The 16,290-nt window shown below is 51.1% G+C and overlaps 1 protein-coding gene across 1 annotated transcript in view; it reads left to right on the plus strand.

Moving 5' to 3' along the window:
• Window positions 1–16,290, plus strand: part of STK10 (serine/threonine kinase 10) — a 167,303-nt gene that overhangs the window by 147,982 nt on the left and 3,031 nt on the right. The window contains exons 15-19 of the mRNA XM_011987725.1: window positions 82–211; window positions 4,235–4,359; window positions 5,744–5,932; window positions 7,089–7,214; window positions 8,725–8,838. Coding sequence (XP_011843115.1) covers window positions 82–211; window positions 4,235–4,359; window positions 5,744–5,932; window positions 7,089–7,214; window positions 8,725–8,838 — 684 coding nt within the window. The remainder of the gene's footprint in view (window positions 1–81; window positions 212–4,234; window positions 4,360–5,743; window positions 5,933–7,088; window positions 7,215–8,724; window positions 8,839–16,290) is intronic.

Genomic DNA, 16,290 nt, shown 5'->3' on the forward strand with positions numbered 1-16,290 from the left:
GCTTTTCTTCCATAATAGGAAGAGACATTGAGGTGCCCAAGCCAGCTCTGGATAAAGGCCTGTCCTCCTCTCTCCCCACAGGACCGGGACTTTGTAGCCAAGCAGAAGGAGGACCTGGAGCTGGCCATGAAGAGGCTCACCACCGACAACAGGCGGGAGATCTGTGGCAAGGAGCGCGAGTGCCTCATGAAGAAGCAGGAGCTGCTTCGAGGTGGGGGCATTCGAGTGGCAGCGCTGTCTTGGCCCAGAGTCGCTGTGGACATCCCAGCCCTGGGAAGTGGGGTGGGCAAGAAAAACCTCCCAGGCCTTCTCCATCCCCACAACTAAACATCATCCTTCATGGTGAAACCTGGGGAAAACCCCCACTGAAGTAAGGAACGAGGCAAGGATACCAGTTGTCACCAAGACTATTTGACATTATTCCAGAAGTCAAGAGGAGAAAGGAACAGGCATAGAGTAGGTTAATCAGTGAGCTGGGTTGACGGGAGGTGGAGACAGCTTGGCAGGGACTGAGCAACCAGTCTGCCAGGCCACGTGCCAGTCCATTTTTCCACCTTTCTCTCACCGAATCCTCACCTAACACTGTGGGGCAGGGGCCTGGGTTATCCCCATTTCTGTAGATGAGGAAACTGAGGCCTGGAGAGTTACTATTCTTTGGCCAAGTATCTTAGTTCATTCAGCTGCTCTAACAAAATACCACTGACTGGGTGGCTTATCAACAACAGACGTTCGTTTCTCACACTTCTGGAGGCTGGGAAATCCGCAGTCACGGTGCCAGCACATGTGTGGTCTGGGGCGGGCTTACTCTGTGCTTCATAGGTGGCACCTCCTCACTGTCTCCTCACACAGCGGAGGGAGATGGGCTCTGGGGTCCCTGGCTCCTCACTGTATCCTCACACGGCAGAGGGGGACGGGCTCTGGGGTCCCTGGCTCCTCGCTGTATCCTCACACGGCGGAGGGGGACCGGCTCTGGGGTCCCTGGCTCCTCACTGTATCCTCACACGGTGGAGGGGGACGGGCTCTGGGGTCCCTGGCTCCTCGCTGTCTCCTCACACAGCGGAGGGAGATGGGCTCTGGGGTCCCTGGCTCCTCACTGTCTCCTCACACGGCGGAGGGGGACGGGCTCTGGGGGTCCCTGGCTCCTCGCTGTATCTTCACACAGCGGAGGGAGACGGGCTCTGGGGTCCCTGGCTCCTCGCTGTCTCCTCACACAGCGGAGGGGGACCGGCTCTGGGGTCCCTGGCTCCTCGCTGTCTCCTCACACAGCGGGGCGGAGGGAGACCGGTTCTGGGGTCTCTGGGTTTTTGGGGTTTTGTAGTGTTTTGGTTTTTTTGTTTTGTTTTGTTTTGAGACAGGGTCTTGCTCTGTGGCCAAGGCTGGAGTGCAGTGGCACAGTCATGGTTCACTGTGACCTCTGCCTCTGAGGCTCAAGCAGTCCTCCCACCTCAGCCTCCCAGGTAGCTGGGACTACAGGCATGTGCTACCACACTTGGCTAATTTTTGTGTTTTTTGTATAAATGGGGTCTTCTATGTTGTCCAGGCTGGTCTCAAAGTCCTGGGCTCAAGTGATCTGCCTGCCTCGGCCTCCCAAAGTGCTGGGATTACAGGCATAAGCCAACGTGCCCGGCCTGGGGTCTCTTTTATTAATAAAAAGGCACTAATTCCATTCACGAGGGCTCCACCCTCGTGACCTAATCACCTCCCAAAAGGCCCCACCTCCTAATACCCTCACCTCAGAGGTTAAGATTTCAACATATACATTTGGAGGGGACGGAAACGTTCAGATCGTAGCACTGAGGTTGCACAGTTAATGGGTGATAGAGCTGAGCCTTGGATGACAATATCAGGAAGCTGGGCATTTCAGGGCTGATTGAGAAAAAAATAAACGACCACAAGATGGCAGTAGCATACAAGCAGCTTTGCTTGGGGGGCATTTTGACAGGTTTACACGCTGAGGGGGTCCCTTACAGAATGAGGCCTTCTAGAGGTGACGGTGCGGGCCACCATCCAGCAGGGGAAGAAGGCAAAGGAACTCTTGGGCAAGAAGGGGACCTGAGAGGGGGCTCACATGTCTAGATGATGTCGTCCAGCGTGGGGAGCTCAGATGGGGCATCTCTAGATCAGAAAACTGCAAAGGGCAGCGGTGGCTTGGGGTCTTTCTGGAGCCCTTGGGTCTCTTTTCTCTATGGCTAGCAGATGTTAGGTGCAGTTTCATGCGATATGCAAAGTAGGCAGGCTCCAAATGGCTAAATATCTGCTTGGTTTGAACTTTTTTTTTTTTTTTTTTTTTGAGATGGAGTCTCACTGTGTCATCCAGGCTGGAGTGCAGTGGCACAATCTTGGCTCACTGCAACCTCCACCTCCCAGGTTCAAGCAGTTCTTCTGTCTCAGCCTCCTTCATAGCTGGGATGATTACAGGTTTGCGCCACCACATCCAGCTAATTTTTTATATTTTTAGTAGAGATGGGGTTTCACCATGTTGGCCAGGCTGGTCTTGAACTCCTGACCTCAAGTAATCCACCCGCCTTGGCTTCCCAAAGTGCTGGGATTACAGGTGTGAGTCACCGCGCCATTCTCCTGCCTCAGCCTCCCGAGTAGCTGGGACTACAGGCACCCGCCACCATGCCCAGCTAACTTTTTTACATATTTTTAGTAGAGACGGGGTTTCACCATGTTAGCCAGGATGGTCTCGATCTCCTGACCTCGTGATCTGCCTGTCTCGGCCTCCCAAAGTGCTAGGATTATAGGCGTGAGCCACCGTGCCCGGCCCTGTTTGAGCTTTTTTCTGTAGCTATATACCTGGGTTTTGTTTTTGTTTTTGTTTTTTGAGACCAAGTCTCACTCTGTCACCCAGGCTGGAGTGCAGTGGCACAATACTGGCTCACTGCAGCCTCTGCCTCCCCTGTTCAAGCGCTTCTCATGCCTTAGGCTTCTGAGTAGCTGTGATTACAGGTGCACGCCACCACACCCAGCTAATTTTTGTATTTTTAGTAGAGACAGGGTTTCGCCATTTTGCCCAGGCTGGTCTCAAGTTCCTGGGCTCAAGCAATCTACCCACCTCAGCCTCCCAAAATGCTGGGTCTATAGGCGTGAGCCACTGTGCCTGGCCGTACATACTAATGTTTTAGAAATAACAGAGGATGGTTATACATTTGAGTTTGGTGCCTGTGGACTTTTGGCGGTCCGGGCCTGCTGTGAGGAAGTAAACAACATGAGGCCATATCCCAGGGCCATTTTTGGCTCGCTTATAAAACAGGCCTCCTCCAGGCCTCTGATGACCAGTGCAGTTAAGCAACATAAACCTCTTATTAATTGGTGTGGATCAGCAAAACGGGCTTCTTGAGTTTTCAATATTCTGAATAGAGCACAGTTGTTTTGAGAAAAGCCCTCACTTCCTTTTCCTACCCCATGATGTTGGTAAGAACTGCCCTATTTACGGAACTGTGGTTCTGATTTTGGGGTGGAAGCCAGAATCACTATTCTGATATACCAAAAGCAGATACCATTTTGCACGGAACGGGAATGCAGTGAAATAAACAACATTCGCACTGAGCCAAGCATAATCTCCTGTCTCGAAGGGCATGAGATTCTCCCTTTGACTCCAGGTCCCCACCCGGGTGCTGTGCACAAGGGTGGATTAATAGACCTCCAGTGATAAGATGCCAGATACCATTGTCTGCATAATGCATGCATGGGACATGCAGGGGACAAGAGGATCTCACCCATTTTTTCAAAGGAGGAAATAGTGACAAGAGGCCATTCTGTCTTCTTCATGGGGTCTGCATCTGAGCCCTTCCCACGTGCGCATCAGGAAAGTAGAGATGCAGTGTGGCTTGCACTTCAAAGTGTCTCCCAAGGACGTCCCCTCCCTCCATAGTATAGCTGTGTCCATCCGGCAGAGATGGCAGCTGATGCCTGGAGAACCTCTCCATTCCTAATCCCACCGATGGAGCTGGGTTCCAGCCTGTATCTGCAGTTTCTCTGGCTCCTGACTTTGAGCACTTCGTGCTCTACCATGCTGCTGGGAGCTATCATTCCTTAGGTTTAAAGGAAGTTTCTAGGCCTCAGCTCAGGTCAGCCAACATGGTCTAATGAGGTAGCACATGTGGCGATTCCTGAGCCTAGCAGGTCGGTGATCTCCAGCATGAGGAGGCCAGGCAGAGGAGCGGGGCAGAGGGCCTGTCAGGTCTCTGGATGTCAGCACCTCACCAGGTGTGTGGCATGTCCTCCGCAGACCGGGAAGCGGCCCTGTGGGAGATGGAGGAGCACCAGCTGCAGGAGAGGCACCAGCTAGTGAAGCAGCAGCTCAAAGACCAGTACTTCCTCCAGCGGCACGAGCTGCTGCGCAAGCATGAGAAGGTGAGGCTGCCGGTGGCGTGGGGCTCCGGTCTGCTGCCGGGCCGACCTGGGAGAACCGTGAGGCTGGATGTGGTGGGGCACGTCTTGGGTGCACACTTTGGATGACAAGTGCCCCCAAGAGGACCCAGGGCTGGCTGCAGTGAGGCCCCAAGAGGTTCTCCAGGGGTGTCCTGCTTCAGCTCAAGGGACCAGGAATAGGGCAAACCATGCAGGGAAGCCAATGGCCTAAGCAGCTCCCTCGCTGACTCTGTTACTTGCTGTGTGTGTCTTTTTTTTTTTCTTCTTTTTTGAGATGGAGTCTTGCTCTGTTGCTCAGGCTGGAGTGCAGTGGCGCCATCTAGGCTCACTGCAACCTCCGCCTCTGGGGTTCAAGCGATTCTCCTGCCTCAGCTTCCCAAGTAGCTGGGATTACAGGTGCTAACCACCATGCCCGGCTAATTTTTGTATTTTTTTTTCAGTAGAGTTGGGCTTAACCTTGTTGGCCAGGCTGGTCTCAAACCCCTGACCTCAAGTGATCTGCCCGCCTCGGCCTCCCACAGTGCCGGGATTACAGGCGTGAGCCACCACGCCCGCCCGGTGTGTCTTTGTTTTACTCTTTCTTTTCCCTCTTGTCCTCCCTTTCCATTTTCTCTTTGTTTCTCTCTTTCTTGTGCATTCCCTCAGAATACTTTTAGGTCTCCACCTAAACACCACCTCTGCTGGGAAGCCTTCCCTGAACTCCCCAGAGCTGGTGAGGGCCCCTGATCTGTGTGGCCAAAGCACCCTCTCCTGCAGGAATTGTCTCAGTTCAGCCTTCATAGTGGGACAGTGACAGACAAACCAAGATCTGGATGCAGTGGATGCACAGCAGCTGTGTATAATTCCAGTTTCTTATCTAAATGCAGTGATGGAAGTCAGTATAGGGCCATGGGAGTTCAGAATAAGGCTACCTAACCAGGTGAAGAAATCAGGGAAGGCTTCTTGGAGGAGGTGATACCCATGCTGAGCTTTGAAATACAAATAGGTGTTAGGGGAAGGAAAAAATTCAGATGTATCAGGGTTTTTTAAAATATAAATTCACATCTGCCATCACTAATGAGAAACCATCCCCTTTCGTGTACATTTTGCTTTGAGATATTAGCTAATGATGGCATGCCATCATTGATTAGATGAAAAGGCATTTAGAAGGTAAGAATCCAAGATATTATTAACAAGAATTTTTAAAGTGAGAACAAAAAAAAATGTTATTAGCGTAGAAGCAAAATAACAGAAGCCTTGCTCTGTTGAACATCATGGGCCGCGTTGGTCCTGGGCCCCTAAGTGGAGTGTGGGGAGCTTTAGCCTGTGTCCACACTCCAAGTCCGGAGTGCAGCTGACCCCAGCCCCCCTGGATGTTCCTCTCCAGGAGCGGGAGCAGATGCAGCGCTACAACCAGCGCATGATAGAGCAGCTGAAGGTGCGGCAGCAGCAGGAAAAGGCGCGGCTGCCCAAGATCCAGAGGAGTGAGGGCAAGACGCGCATGGCCATGTACAAGAAGAGCCTCCACATCAGCGGCGGGGGCAGCGCAGCTGAGCAGCGCGAGAAGATCAAGCAGGTGGGGGCCCGGCCTGCGGCTCTGCCAGTGTGCTGGAGTGCAGGCAGGGCCGGGTTTGCTGGGGCCTGGGCCTTACACGATTTTGGAGAATATGAAACAAGATGCAGGCTGGCTCACATCTGTAAACCCAACACTTTGAGAGGCCGAGGTGAGTGGGTCACTTGAGCCCAGGTGTTTGAGACCAGCCTGGGCAACATAGCAAAACCCCATCTCTACAAATAATAGTAATAATAAAATTAGCCAGGTGTGTTGGCTACTTGGAAGGCCGAGATGGGAGAATCGCTTGAGCCTGGGAGGCGGAGGTTGCAGAGAAACGAGATTGAGCCACTGCACTCCAGCCTGGGCAACAGAGCAAGACTCTGTCTCAAAATAAAAAGGCTGGGTGCAGTGACTCATGCCTGTAAACCCAGCACTTTGGGAGGCTGAGGCAGGGGGATCCCCTGAGTGCAGGAGTTCAAGACCCGTCTGGCCAACATGGTGAAACCCTGTCTCTACTAAATATAAAAACTAGCTGGGCATGGTGGCACGTGCCTGTAATCCCAGCTACTCAGGAGGCTGAGGGAGGAGAATGGCTTGGAAGGCTGCAGTGAGCCGAGATTGCACCATTGCACTGTAGCCTGAGCGACAGAGCGAGACTCTATCTTAAAAAAAAAAAAGAAAAATGCACCCCGACCTGCTCGCCATAAGGTCTTGGGAGGGGGTGTGTGAGTCGCCAGGCATGCCCTGGAAGCTTCGTCAGCCTCATGGTGAATTCACCTCGGTGTGTGGACAGAGAGAGCTTGGTGCTGTGTTGCTGATTCTCCTGCGCCCTTCCCTTCCGCACTCCCACGCTTGTATTTGGCCAGCTTCCCCACATCCTGTGTTGCCCTTGTGGCTCGGGCACATGGGCCCTTGTGATTCCTGCCTGGTACACACACTTTCCTGGCATGTGTCAATTACTGTGTCATGTCCCCACCAGCCTGGGGGCTCCTTGAGGGCAGGGGCTGGGTCTCAGCTCAGGGTGAGGACTTAGCACGGGCACAGGTGGTGCTGGGTACTGGGGCTGTGCACAGACCAGTACCCCTGAGGGGTCTCCCTGGGCCAGGGCTGAGGTGGGTTCCCTACCCAACCAGCCAGGCCCTGGCCCTCTGAGGCACCCACCCTCTCTCTGGTGCAGTTCTCCCAGCAGGAGGAGAAGAGGCAGAAGTCGGAGCGGCTGCAGCAACAGCAGAAACACGAGAACCAGATGCGGGACATGCTGGCGCAGTGCGAGAGCAACATGAGCGAGCTGCAGCAGCTGCAGGTACCGCCCTGCCTGCCCCTGCCCCAGGCTGCCTCAGTTTCCCCAAGGCCATCAGCTCTCAGGGGGCCAGAAACTCCACAGCTGGAAACAGTCTTTGTCAGACAGGCCCGGGGTGGACAGGTTCCAGTCCTGCCATGCTGCTCTAGAGCTGTGTGAGGTTGGCCAAATCACATGACCCTCCTAAGCCAAAGCTCTCACAGCCCTGAAATGGGTGTGGGGATGACCCTTCCTGCTGTACAGGATTGGGGCAAGGGCTTGTGAGTGAAGCGACGAAGCTGGCAGTGGGCTGCTGCAGGGTTTCTGCGTCATCACTGTGTTTTGGGCAAAGGTGGTCGGGGTGTGGCCGAGCCCCTTGTGGGCTGCTTTTCCTGTGGTAATTCCTGACCTCTTCAGGCTTCCTGGCCCCTGGGTTTGCCCCACGCTTGAGGGTCCTGGCCCCAGGAGCTAGTACTTGAAGCCCCCTTGGGACAGGGCCGATTCGAACCTCAGGAACTGCTCAGGCTGTTGGACTCATCGGGCATTTTCTGGAGAGGCAGGGAGGCGTGGAGGAAACATTCCAGGTGTTGAGGCCTGCCCGGCAGGGCTCTGCTGATTGTCACTGTGTGACTTTTGACCAAGCCATTCACCTTCTGCATCTGTTTTCCTATCCCTGCCTCGGGTTTCTGTGAGCACTGGGAGAGCCCATATGAAGCGCCGAGCACAGCTCCTGGCAGGCCACAGGAACTCAGCGCTGCTGCGAGTATTACTTCTCACTCAGCCAAGTTCTCAACTCCCAGAAGCCTCTAGCATGAAACCCAAAATGAAAATCGCCCAAAGGATTCTACTTTCCCAACCCAGCAGGGTCGTGGTATCTGGATAAAGGCATTTTCCCCCTGCTTTATAAGCTCCTCATGACAAGACTGATTCTCTGCAAGAAATCAACAGGCACTTGTCACTGCTGCCTATGAGAGAGATTTACATTTTATAAAGCAGATAACTTACCTCAGAGAAGGAACAGTGAGGTTGGAAGAGTCTCACCCATGTCAGTGACCCTCATTCCTTGCCACAGATTTCCCTGAGGAAATTCTATGTGATACATACAGAGTATCTTAGCTCAGGCTGCCGTAACAAAGTACCATGATGCTTAAGCAACAGAAACTTCTTTCTCACAGTTCTGGGGGCTGGAAGTCTGAAATCAGGGCGCCAGCATGGTTGGGTTCTGGTGAGGGCTCCCTTCCTGGCTTGCAGACAGCTGCCTTCTTGCTATATCCTCACAGAAAGTTGCAAATTTACCACACATCCCCACCACAGAGTTAATAAGAACTGTTAACATATTCTGGACTGTTCCTCCAGGCACTTCTTGGTGCATGTGATTTACATATAGAGTTTGAATAAATGGGATTTATACTCAAGAAGAAGAAATAATAAATGAACAATGCTGGGCCCTCGTGGCCACAGCATGAGGTGTGTCTCAGTCTTCAGGGCCTGTGTCTTCTGATTTCTCACCTGTTCTGCCTGGAATTTGTTCCAGAATGAAAAGTGCCACCTCCTGGTAGAGCACGAGACCCAGAAGCTGAAGGCGCTGGATGAGAGCCATAATCAGAACCTGAAGGAATGGCGGGACAAGCTTCGGCCGCGCAAGAAGGTAACCTTGTCCGAGCTGGTGGGCTCGGTCTCGGGCTCTGCTCTGTGCCATGCACAGGCCTCTGGCCAGGACATGTTAGGTCTCGTTATTTTGGTGGACTCTTGCTTTGTGGCACCGTCAAATGGATCTCCAGCCTGAGAGAGAGGAACTTTCTAACCCTTCACGGCTAAACACCCTGCAGCTTCCAGCTATGGAAGGGCAGCGTCTTGTTTAGCTCCCTCTCGTGGACCAGAGTACTCCTGCCATGTGGTGTCCACAGAGCACGCTGCAGTGAGTCAAGCCAGGCATGCTGCTGGGCCAGAGCCCAGCCTGTGGGGATTTTCTCTCAGAGGAAGTTATTCTCAGAAGTCAGAACCCAGCACCAGATAGAATACTTGCCAATTTAGTTTTCTGTTGCTGTGTGATGAACTGCCGCACACTAAGCAGCTTAAACCGACACCCGTTCACTCCCTCCTAGTGGTGGGGTTCAAGAGTCTGGGTGGGCTCACCTGGGTTCTCTGCGCAGGGTCTCACCAGGCTGCAATCAACGTTTTCAGCGTGGCTGGGCTCTTAGCTGAAGTTTCTGGGGAAGAATCACTTCCAAACCCGTTCAGCTTTCGACAGAATCCAGTTCCTTGTGGCTGTAGGTCTGAGGTCCCTGTTTCCTTGCTGACCTCGGACAGGGGTTACTTTATTTTCTAGAGGCCACCGGCATTCCTTATCATGTGGCCTCTTCCACCTCCAAATAGCAAGCGTGCATTCAGACCTTCTTGTGCTTTGAACGTTTGAATGGCTCTGATATCCCCTTCTGCCACCAGCAGGAGAAAACCCTTCTGTGCTCATGTGATTAAATGCGGGTCACGGACGGGATAGCCTCCCTGCTTGCAGGAATGATACCACATTCAGAGGTTCCACCCACACTCAGAGGAGCGGGGAGAGTTATAGGAGAGTCACGGGGGTCATTTTTGAATTGTGCCTGCCATACTTTCACCTTCAAAACCCATGCCCTCACTCAGTCCCACATCTTTCTTTACTGCCCTGTCACTCTCTCTCCTCCTCTGTGAAGCCCTCTCACAATTTCTTCCTCCGCCCACTGAGAAATTCCTTTCTCAGCCCACTGCAGCCTCTCCTGGCAAGGTCAGTAGCAGCATCCTGGTGGCTGACTCCCATGGATATGACTTGCTGGACTTGACCTCCTGGTGGCAGTCAGTGCTACAGTCATTCTCTTCCTCGCCTGCCTTGTCCTTCTAGGCCCATGTTCTGCTGAGTTTCTTCTCTGTCACTGGCCCCTCTGCAACGTCCCTCCTGACCCATCTGTTGATTTCTTTATTTTATTTTTTATTTTAGAGATAGAGTTTCACTCTGTCGCCCGAGGCTGGAGTGCAGTGGCGTGATCTCGGCTCACTGCAACCTCTGCCTCCTGGGTTCAAATGATTTTCCTGCCTCAGCCTCCTGAGTAGCTGTGATTACAGGCACATGCCACTATGCCTGGCTAGTTTTTCTATTTTTAGTAGAGATGGGGTTTCATCATGGTGTCCAGGCTGGTCTTGAACTCCTGACCTCAAGTGATCCACCTGCCTCGGCCTCCCAAAGTGCTGGGATTACAGGCGCGGGAACTTGGCTGTCTGCAACCTCTGCCTCCTGGGTTCAAGTGATTCTCCTGCCTCCGGTTCCTGAGTAGCTGGTACTACAGGTGTGCACTACTGTGCCTGGCGGATGTAATTTTTTAAAAATATTGTGTAATATGTCAACTTTTGGAAGATCTGCATAACACAGTAAACCAATATTTTCTAAGTGACCAGTGCATGATGTTACAGGATCATGGGTGGGGCAAAGTTACATCCAAGTGCAAGATAGAGCAGTGGATTTTTTTTTTTTTTTGAGACAGAGTGGTGCTGTCTCGGCTCACTGCAACCTCCACCTCCTAGGTTCAAGCGATTCTCCTGCCTCAGCCTTCCTGAGTAGCTGGGATTACAGGCGCCCACCACCACTCCTAAAGTGCTGGGATTACAGGTGTGAGCCCAGGAGTTTGAGACCAGCCTGGGCAACATGGTGAAACCTCATCTCTACAAAAAATACAAAAATTAGCTGGGCACAGTGGCACATGCCTGTAGTCCCAGATACTCTGGAACCTGAGATGGGAGGATCACTTGAGGCCAGGAAGTCAAGGCTGCAGTGAACCATGATTGCACCACTGCACTCCGGTTTGGGTGACAGATTGAGACCCTGTCAAAAAAAAAAAAAAAAAAAAAAAAAAAAATTGAGAAGCTGTCATGTTCAGGCTGGTGGACACATGTTTTCCAAAGTTCTCATTTTTGCTTGAATGCTCAAATTTTGTCATTGGCAATAAATATCTTTAGTTTGTTTCCTTTGAAGTGATCAGCTCAGTTTGTTCATTTTTAAGAGAGTATGGGTCTTGCTATGTTGTCCAGGCTGGTTTCGACTGCCTGGGCTCAAGCAGTTCTCCTGTCCCAGCCTCCCAAGTAGCTGGAACTATAGATGCATGCCACCATGCCCAGTTGTCAGTTGTTTTTTAGTAAAAATGATATTCTGCAAAATAAAGTGGCTAGTTCAGCCTACAACTCAAGACAATTGCACAAGAACAAGATCTCTAGGCAGCCATCATGCTTTCATGGGCAGCAGGCATGCCTTATGCATAGTTCTCATTTCCTCACACAGGACGTTAAAGGGCAGTGACCTTGAAGGTCAGGATTTAATAAAGTGAACCATTTGTGTTCAAGGTGATTTTAAGTGCAGTTGGCTTTATCGTTTTAATTGAAAAACTTTCTAAAATACTGTGAGTGGGCCTGGCATGGTGGCTCACACCTGTAATCCCAGCACTTTGGGAGGCCAAGGCGGGTGGATCACCTGAAGTCAGGAGTTCGAGACCAGCCTGGCCAACATGGCAAAACCCCGTCTCTACTAAAAATACAAAAATTAGCCAGGTGTGGTGGTGCATACCTGTAATCCCAGCTGCTCTGGAGGCTGAGGCAGGAGAATCACTTGAACCTGGCAGGCAGAAGTTGCAGCGAGCCAAGATCTCACCACCACTTTACTCCAGCCTGGGCAAAAGAGTGAAACTCCATCTCAAAAAAATAAAAATAAAAATAAACACTGTGAGTGCACGGTGGTGAAGAATACTCATTCAGTTTGGAGGGGCCATTGTCTGAATCCTCCAGAAGCTCCAGAAGTTTTACCCATCATTGCTTTTGTACCATTAGCACAAATATCAAAACACTGAAAAAGCAAACTGTGTCTCAGTAGGAAACTAGAGCTTGCTGCCCCTTCCTCACCCCCAGAAAGTGTTCTGGGCCCCCTAGGGGTTCATGGACCACACTTTGAGAACTACTGTTCTTGCCTTATCTCCTGTGAGTCTCATCCCCGACTTGTGCTCTGAACAGATTTCGGTACCCAAATAGATCTCCATACCATCTGCGCTTCCCTCGTTCTCTGCTGGGCTTTTGCCCAGCCTGTTCCCCTTGCCAGGAATTCTCTACCCACCAGCCTTTGCTTGGCCAACTTCTGTGTGTCTTCATTATTCAGGCCTTCCCCACGGAGGCTGTATGCTGTCTCTTCTGGGCTCACCGTCCTTGCCCCTGTCATGGCACTTACCACGTGGGATTGCATTTGTGTGCCATCCTTAGCTTGATCATTCATTCATTTGTTCATTCATTTGTGTATTAATGTAACACGTATTTCTTGAGTGCCTGCTCAGTGCCCCACACTGTTTCAGACACTGCATTGAACAAAAGGGACAAGTCCCTGCCCTCAGGAAGAACCGACCTTCTAGTGAGGGGCCAGGAAGCAGGGAGGGAAACAGCATGGGGGGCGGTCACAAAGCGGGGCTGCTTCAGACAGTGTGGCAGGAAGATGTCATCTAAGAAGAAGACATCTGAGCCCAGATCTGAAGGACCTGAGGGAGGGAGCCGTGCAGCTGTGGGGGGTTTCGGGGGGACATTCCCAGCACAGGGAAGAGCAGCTGCAAAGGCCTGGACACCTTGCTTGTGAAACAAGGAGGCCCCTGTGCCAGAGAGAGTGGTGGTGATGGTGGGAGGCGACAGGAGGCAAAGTCAGAGGGGTGGGGGGACCTGTGTAAAGCCTGGCTTTTACTCTGTGTGAGATGGGAGCCACTGGAGGGTTCTGAGCAGAGGACACGGAGGTCTGACTCGTGTTTTGAAAAGGATCCCACTGGCTTCCCTCAGGGCTCAAGAGTGGAGGCAGAGGGACCAGTAAGGAAACTATTGTGATAACCTTGGTGAGAAATGAGGGCAGCTTGGATTAGGATGGTATCAGAGGTGGGGGGAATTCGTCCATTTCCTCTCTAGCTGGCACTCTAGACGTTCTTGCCGGTCACCAGCTTTGGGATCTTGGGCAAGCCATCGTCCCCGCTCTGGGCCTGTATGAGTCTGGATTCTCTAGAGAAACAGAACCAATATAGAGAGAGGGTGCGTGCGTGCGTGTGTGTGTGTGTGTGTGTGTGTGTGTGGAGGGAGAGGGAAATTGATTTAGTTATTTTAAGGAATTGGCTCACATGATTGTGGGGGCCGGTGAGTCTGGAATCTGCAGGACAGGTCAGCAGGCTGGCGACCCAGAGAGAGGTGTGTGTGTGTGTGTGTGTGTGTGTGCGTGTGTGTGTGGAGGGAGAGGGAAATTGATTTAGTTATTTTAAGGAATTGGCTCACATGATTGTGGAGGCCGGTGAGTCTGGAATCTGCAGGACAGGTCAGCAGGCTGGAGACCCAGAGAGAGGGGTGTGTGTGTGTGTGTGTGTGTGTGTGTGTGCGTGTGTGTGTGTGTGTGTGTGTGTGGAGGGAGAGGGAAATTGATTTAGTTATTTTAAGGAATTGGCTCACATGATTGTGGGGGCTGGTGAGTCTGGAATCTGCAGGACAGGTCAGCAGGCTGGAGACCCAGTTGTTGTTGCTGTCTAGAGGAAGAATTCCTTCTCTCTTTTCTCTGAAGGCCTTCAACTGATTGAGTCCCACCCACATCCTGAAAGGTAGTTTGCTTTACTCAGAGTTTACTGATTTAAATGCTAATCACATCTATAAAATACCTTCATAGTGACATCTAGTCTGGTGTTTGACCAAACAGGTAGATAGATACCATGGCCTTGCCAAGTTGACACATAAAATTAACCATCACGGAAATTAGTCGGGTACAGTGGCACAAGCCTGTAATCCCAGCTACATGGGAGGCTGAGGCAGGAGAATTGCTTGAACCCAGGAGGCAGAGGTTGCAGTGAGCCAAGATGGCATCACTGCACTCCAGCCTCGGAGACAGAGCAAGACTCCATCAAAAAAAAAAAAAAACATGGGTCCTCATTGTGGTTGTTTGTACAGTGAAGCTATCGATACTGCAATGCTATGCCAGAAGTCGCCAGTACATAGTACAGACCAAGAACATACTCATCCCCCTAAACTCTCTGAAGAGAGAGCTGCCCAGGTTACCCTTAATCTCATGCCCATGGGTCCTGAAGTCCTGAGGTTCGTTCTGCCATCGTACATCAGTTCTGCTTACTGTAACTGTGGTCTGCACAGGAGGCAGCTACCCATCTCATCTGTGTAATGGCCTTGGGAGTCCTTGAATTGAGGCCTCCCTCGCTGCGCTAATGGAGCTTTGTGGCTGGAAGCTGGCCAGGGCCCAGACTTCCTGTTAGCAGGCCCACGCTCATCAGTTTCTGTAACCATGTTCTGCTGAGACTTTCAATACTTGACACTCAAATCAATAATGTTCCTGCTGACATAGGTTGGTTCTGCAATCAGGAAATAAACGTTCACCTGGTTATCTTATCTGGGGATTCTATACCCTTGGCATACGCTGAGAGTTTGAAAATGAATGATCACGTTGCCTCTAGCTATTGCCTTATGTCTCAGATCGCTTCAAAGAGGGGCCTGGGCTCGGGGGAGGCACCACAAGTGTGCATTTGGGAAGCTGGCGTTGGACTTTGCCTGTGGGGGCTACCTACCTCTTTGCAGAATTCTTTATAGAATTCTTCTGTTATTAGCTACTTGGGTTTCTGCTGGAACAGTGACCCAGAGGTGATGATTTTCATTCAAGAATAAATGGTCTTTTACATTCTTGCATTACAGTCAGCAGCCTGTGAACCCCCTGCCTTGTATGGAGGCAGGGAGATGATTGTACATTGTGGAGTATTTTTAGAAAAAATCACATGTATTTCAAGTAAGTACGGAATATCTGATAGAGTCAATAAAGTGTTGCTTGGGTCAGTGTTAACACAGAGTGTGGCCCAAACGAGTCAAATCTTCCCTCCTGAACTCTGGCTTTTCGGGCTGTAAAATGTAGATACTTATTTCCTTAAAGTAGATGTTAGCAAACTACTGCCAATGTCCTAATCTGGCCCACCACCTGTATTTGTAAATAAAGTTTTATTGGAACACAGCCATGCTCGTTCATTTACAGATTGTCTGTGGCTGATTTTGTACTACAGTGGCAGTTGAGTAGTCACAATAGAGACCAAATGTGTCATGCAATGCCAAGAATGTTTACTATCTGTCACATAACAGAAAAAAGATTGCTGACTCTAGCCTTAGAAGGCTGTATTGAGAAATATATGTTGGGGGGTAGAACAGAGTAATGCTTAAACAGCCCAGGCTTTGGAGTCACACAGGTGGGATGAAGTCCTAACTCCTCCATTACTAGTTGTGAGACCTTGGGCAAGTTACTAAACCATTCTGTGCTCAAAAAGTAGCAGCTATTATTATTAAATTGTTGGTATTCCTAGAGCAAAGGTCCCAAACTGATAGCCTGTGTGCTGGAATTGGCTTACAGGCATGGTATGTTTGGCCAACCAACATAGTGATGTAAAAAAAAAAATTTTTTTTGAGACAGAGTCTTGCTCTGTCACCTAGGCTGGAGTGCAATGGCACGATCTCGTCTCACTGTAACTTCCACCTCCCCTCAAGTGATTCTCCTGCCTCAGCCTCCCAAGTAGCTGGGATTATAGGCACACACCACCAGGCCTGGCTAGCTTTTGTGTTTTTAGTAGAGATGGAGTTCGCCATGTTGGCCAGGCTGGTCTTGAACTCCTGACCTCAGGTGATCCGCCTGCCTTGGCCTCCCAAAGTGCTGGGATTACAGGCATGAGCCACCATGCCTGGCCTATAAATTTTTTAAAAGATGCCCACTTTTAAGTATATAAGGAGATTTTACATTAAAATTTTGATTTCCAGTTTCTTTAGAAAATCCTAGGCCAGGCACAGTGGCTCACGCCTGTAATCCCAGCACTTTGGGAGGCCGAGGCAGACGGATCACGAGATCAGGAGATCGAGACCATCCTGGCTAACATGGCAAAATCCCTTCTCTGCTAAAAATACAAAAAAATTAGCAGGGCATGGTGGCAGGCGCCTGTAGTCCCAGCTATTCGGGAGGCTGAGGCAGGAGAATGGTGTGAACCCGGGAGGCGGAGCTTGCAGTGAGCCAAGATCGCACCACTGCACTCCAGCCTGGGCG

The sequence above is a fragment of the Mandrillus leucophaeus genome, unplaced genomic scaffold, assembly GCF_000951045.1.
Source record: "Mandrillus leucophaeus isolate KB7577 unplaced genomic scaffold, Mleu.le_1.0 Scaffold314, whole genome shotgun sequence".
NCBI classification, from domain to species: Eukaryota; Metazoa; Chordata; class Mammalia; order Primates; family Cercopithecidae; genus Mandrillus; species Mandrillus leucophaeus.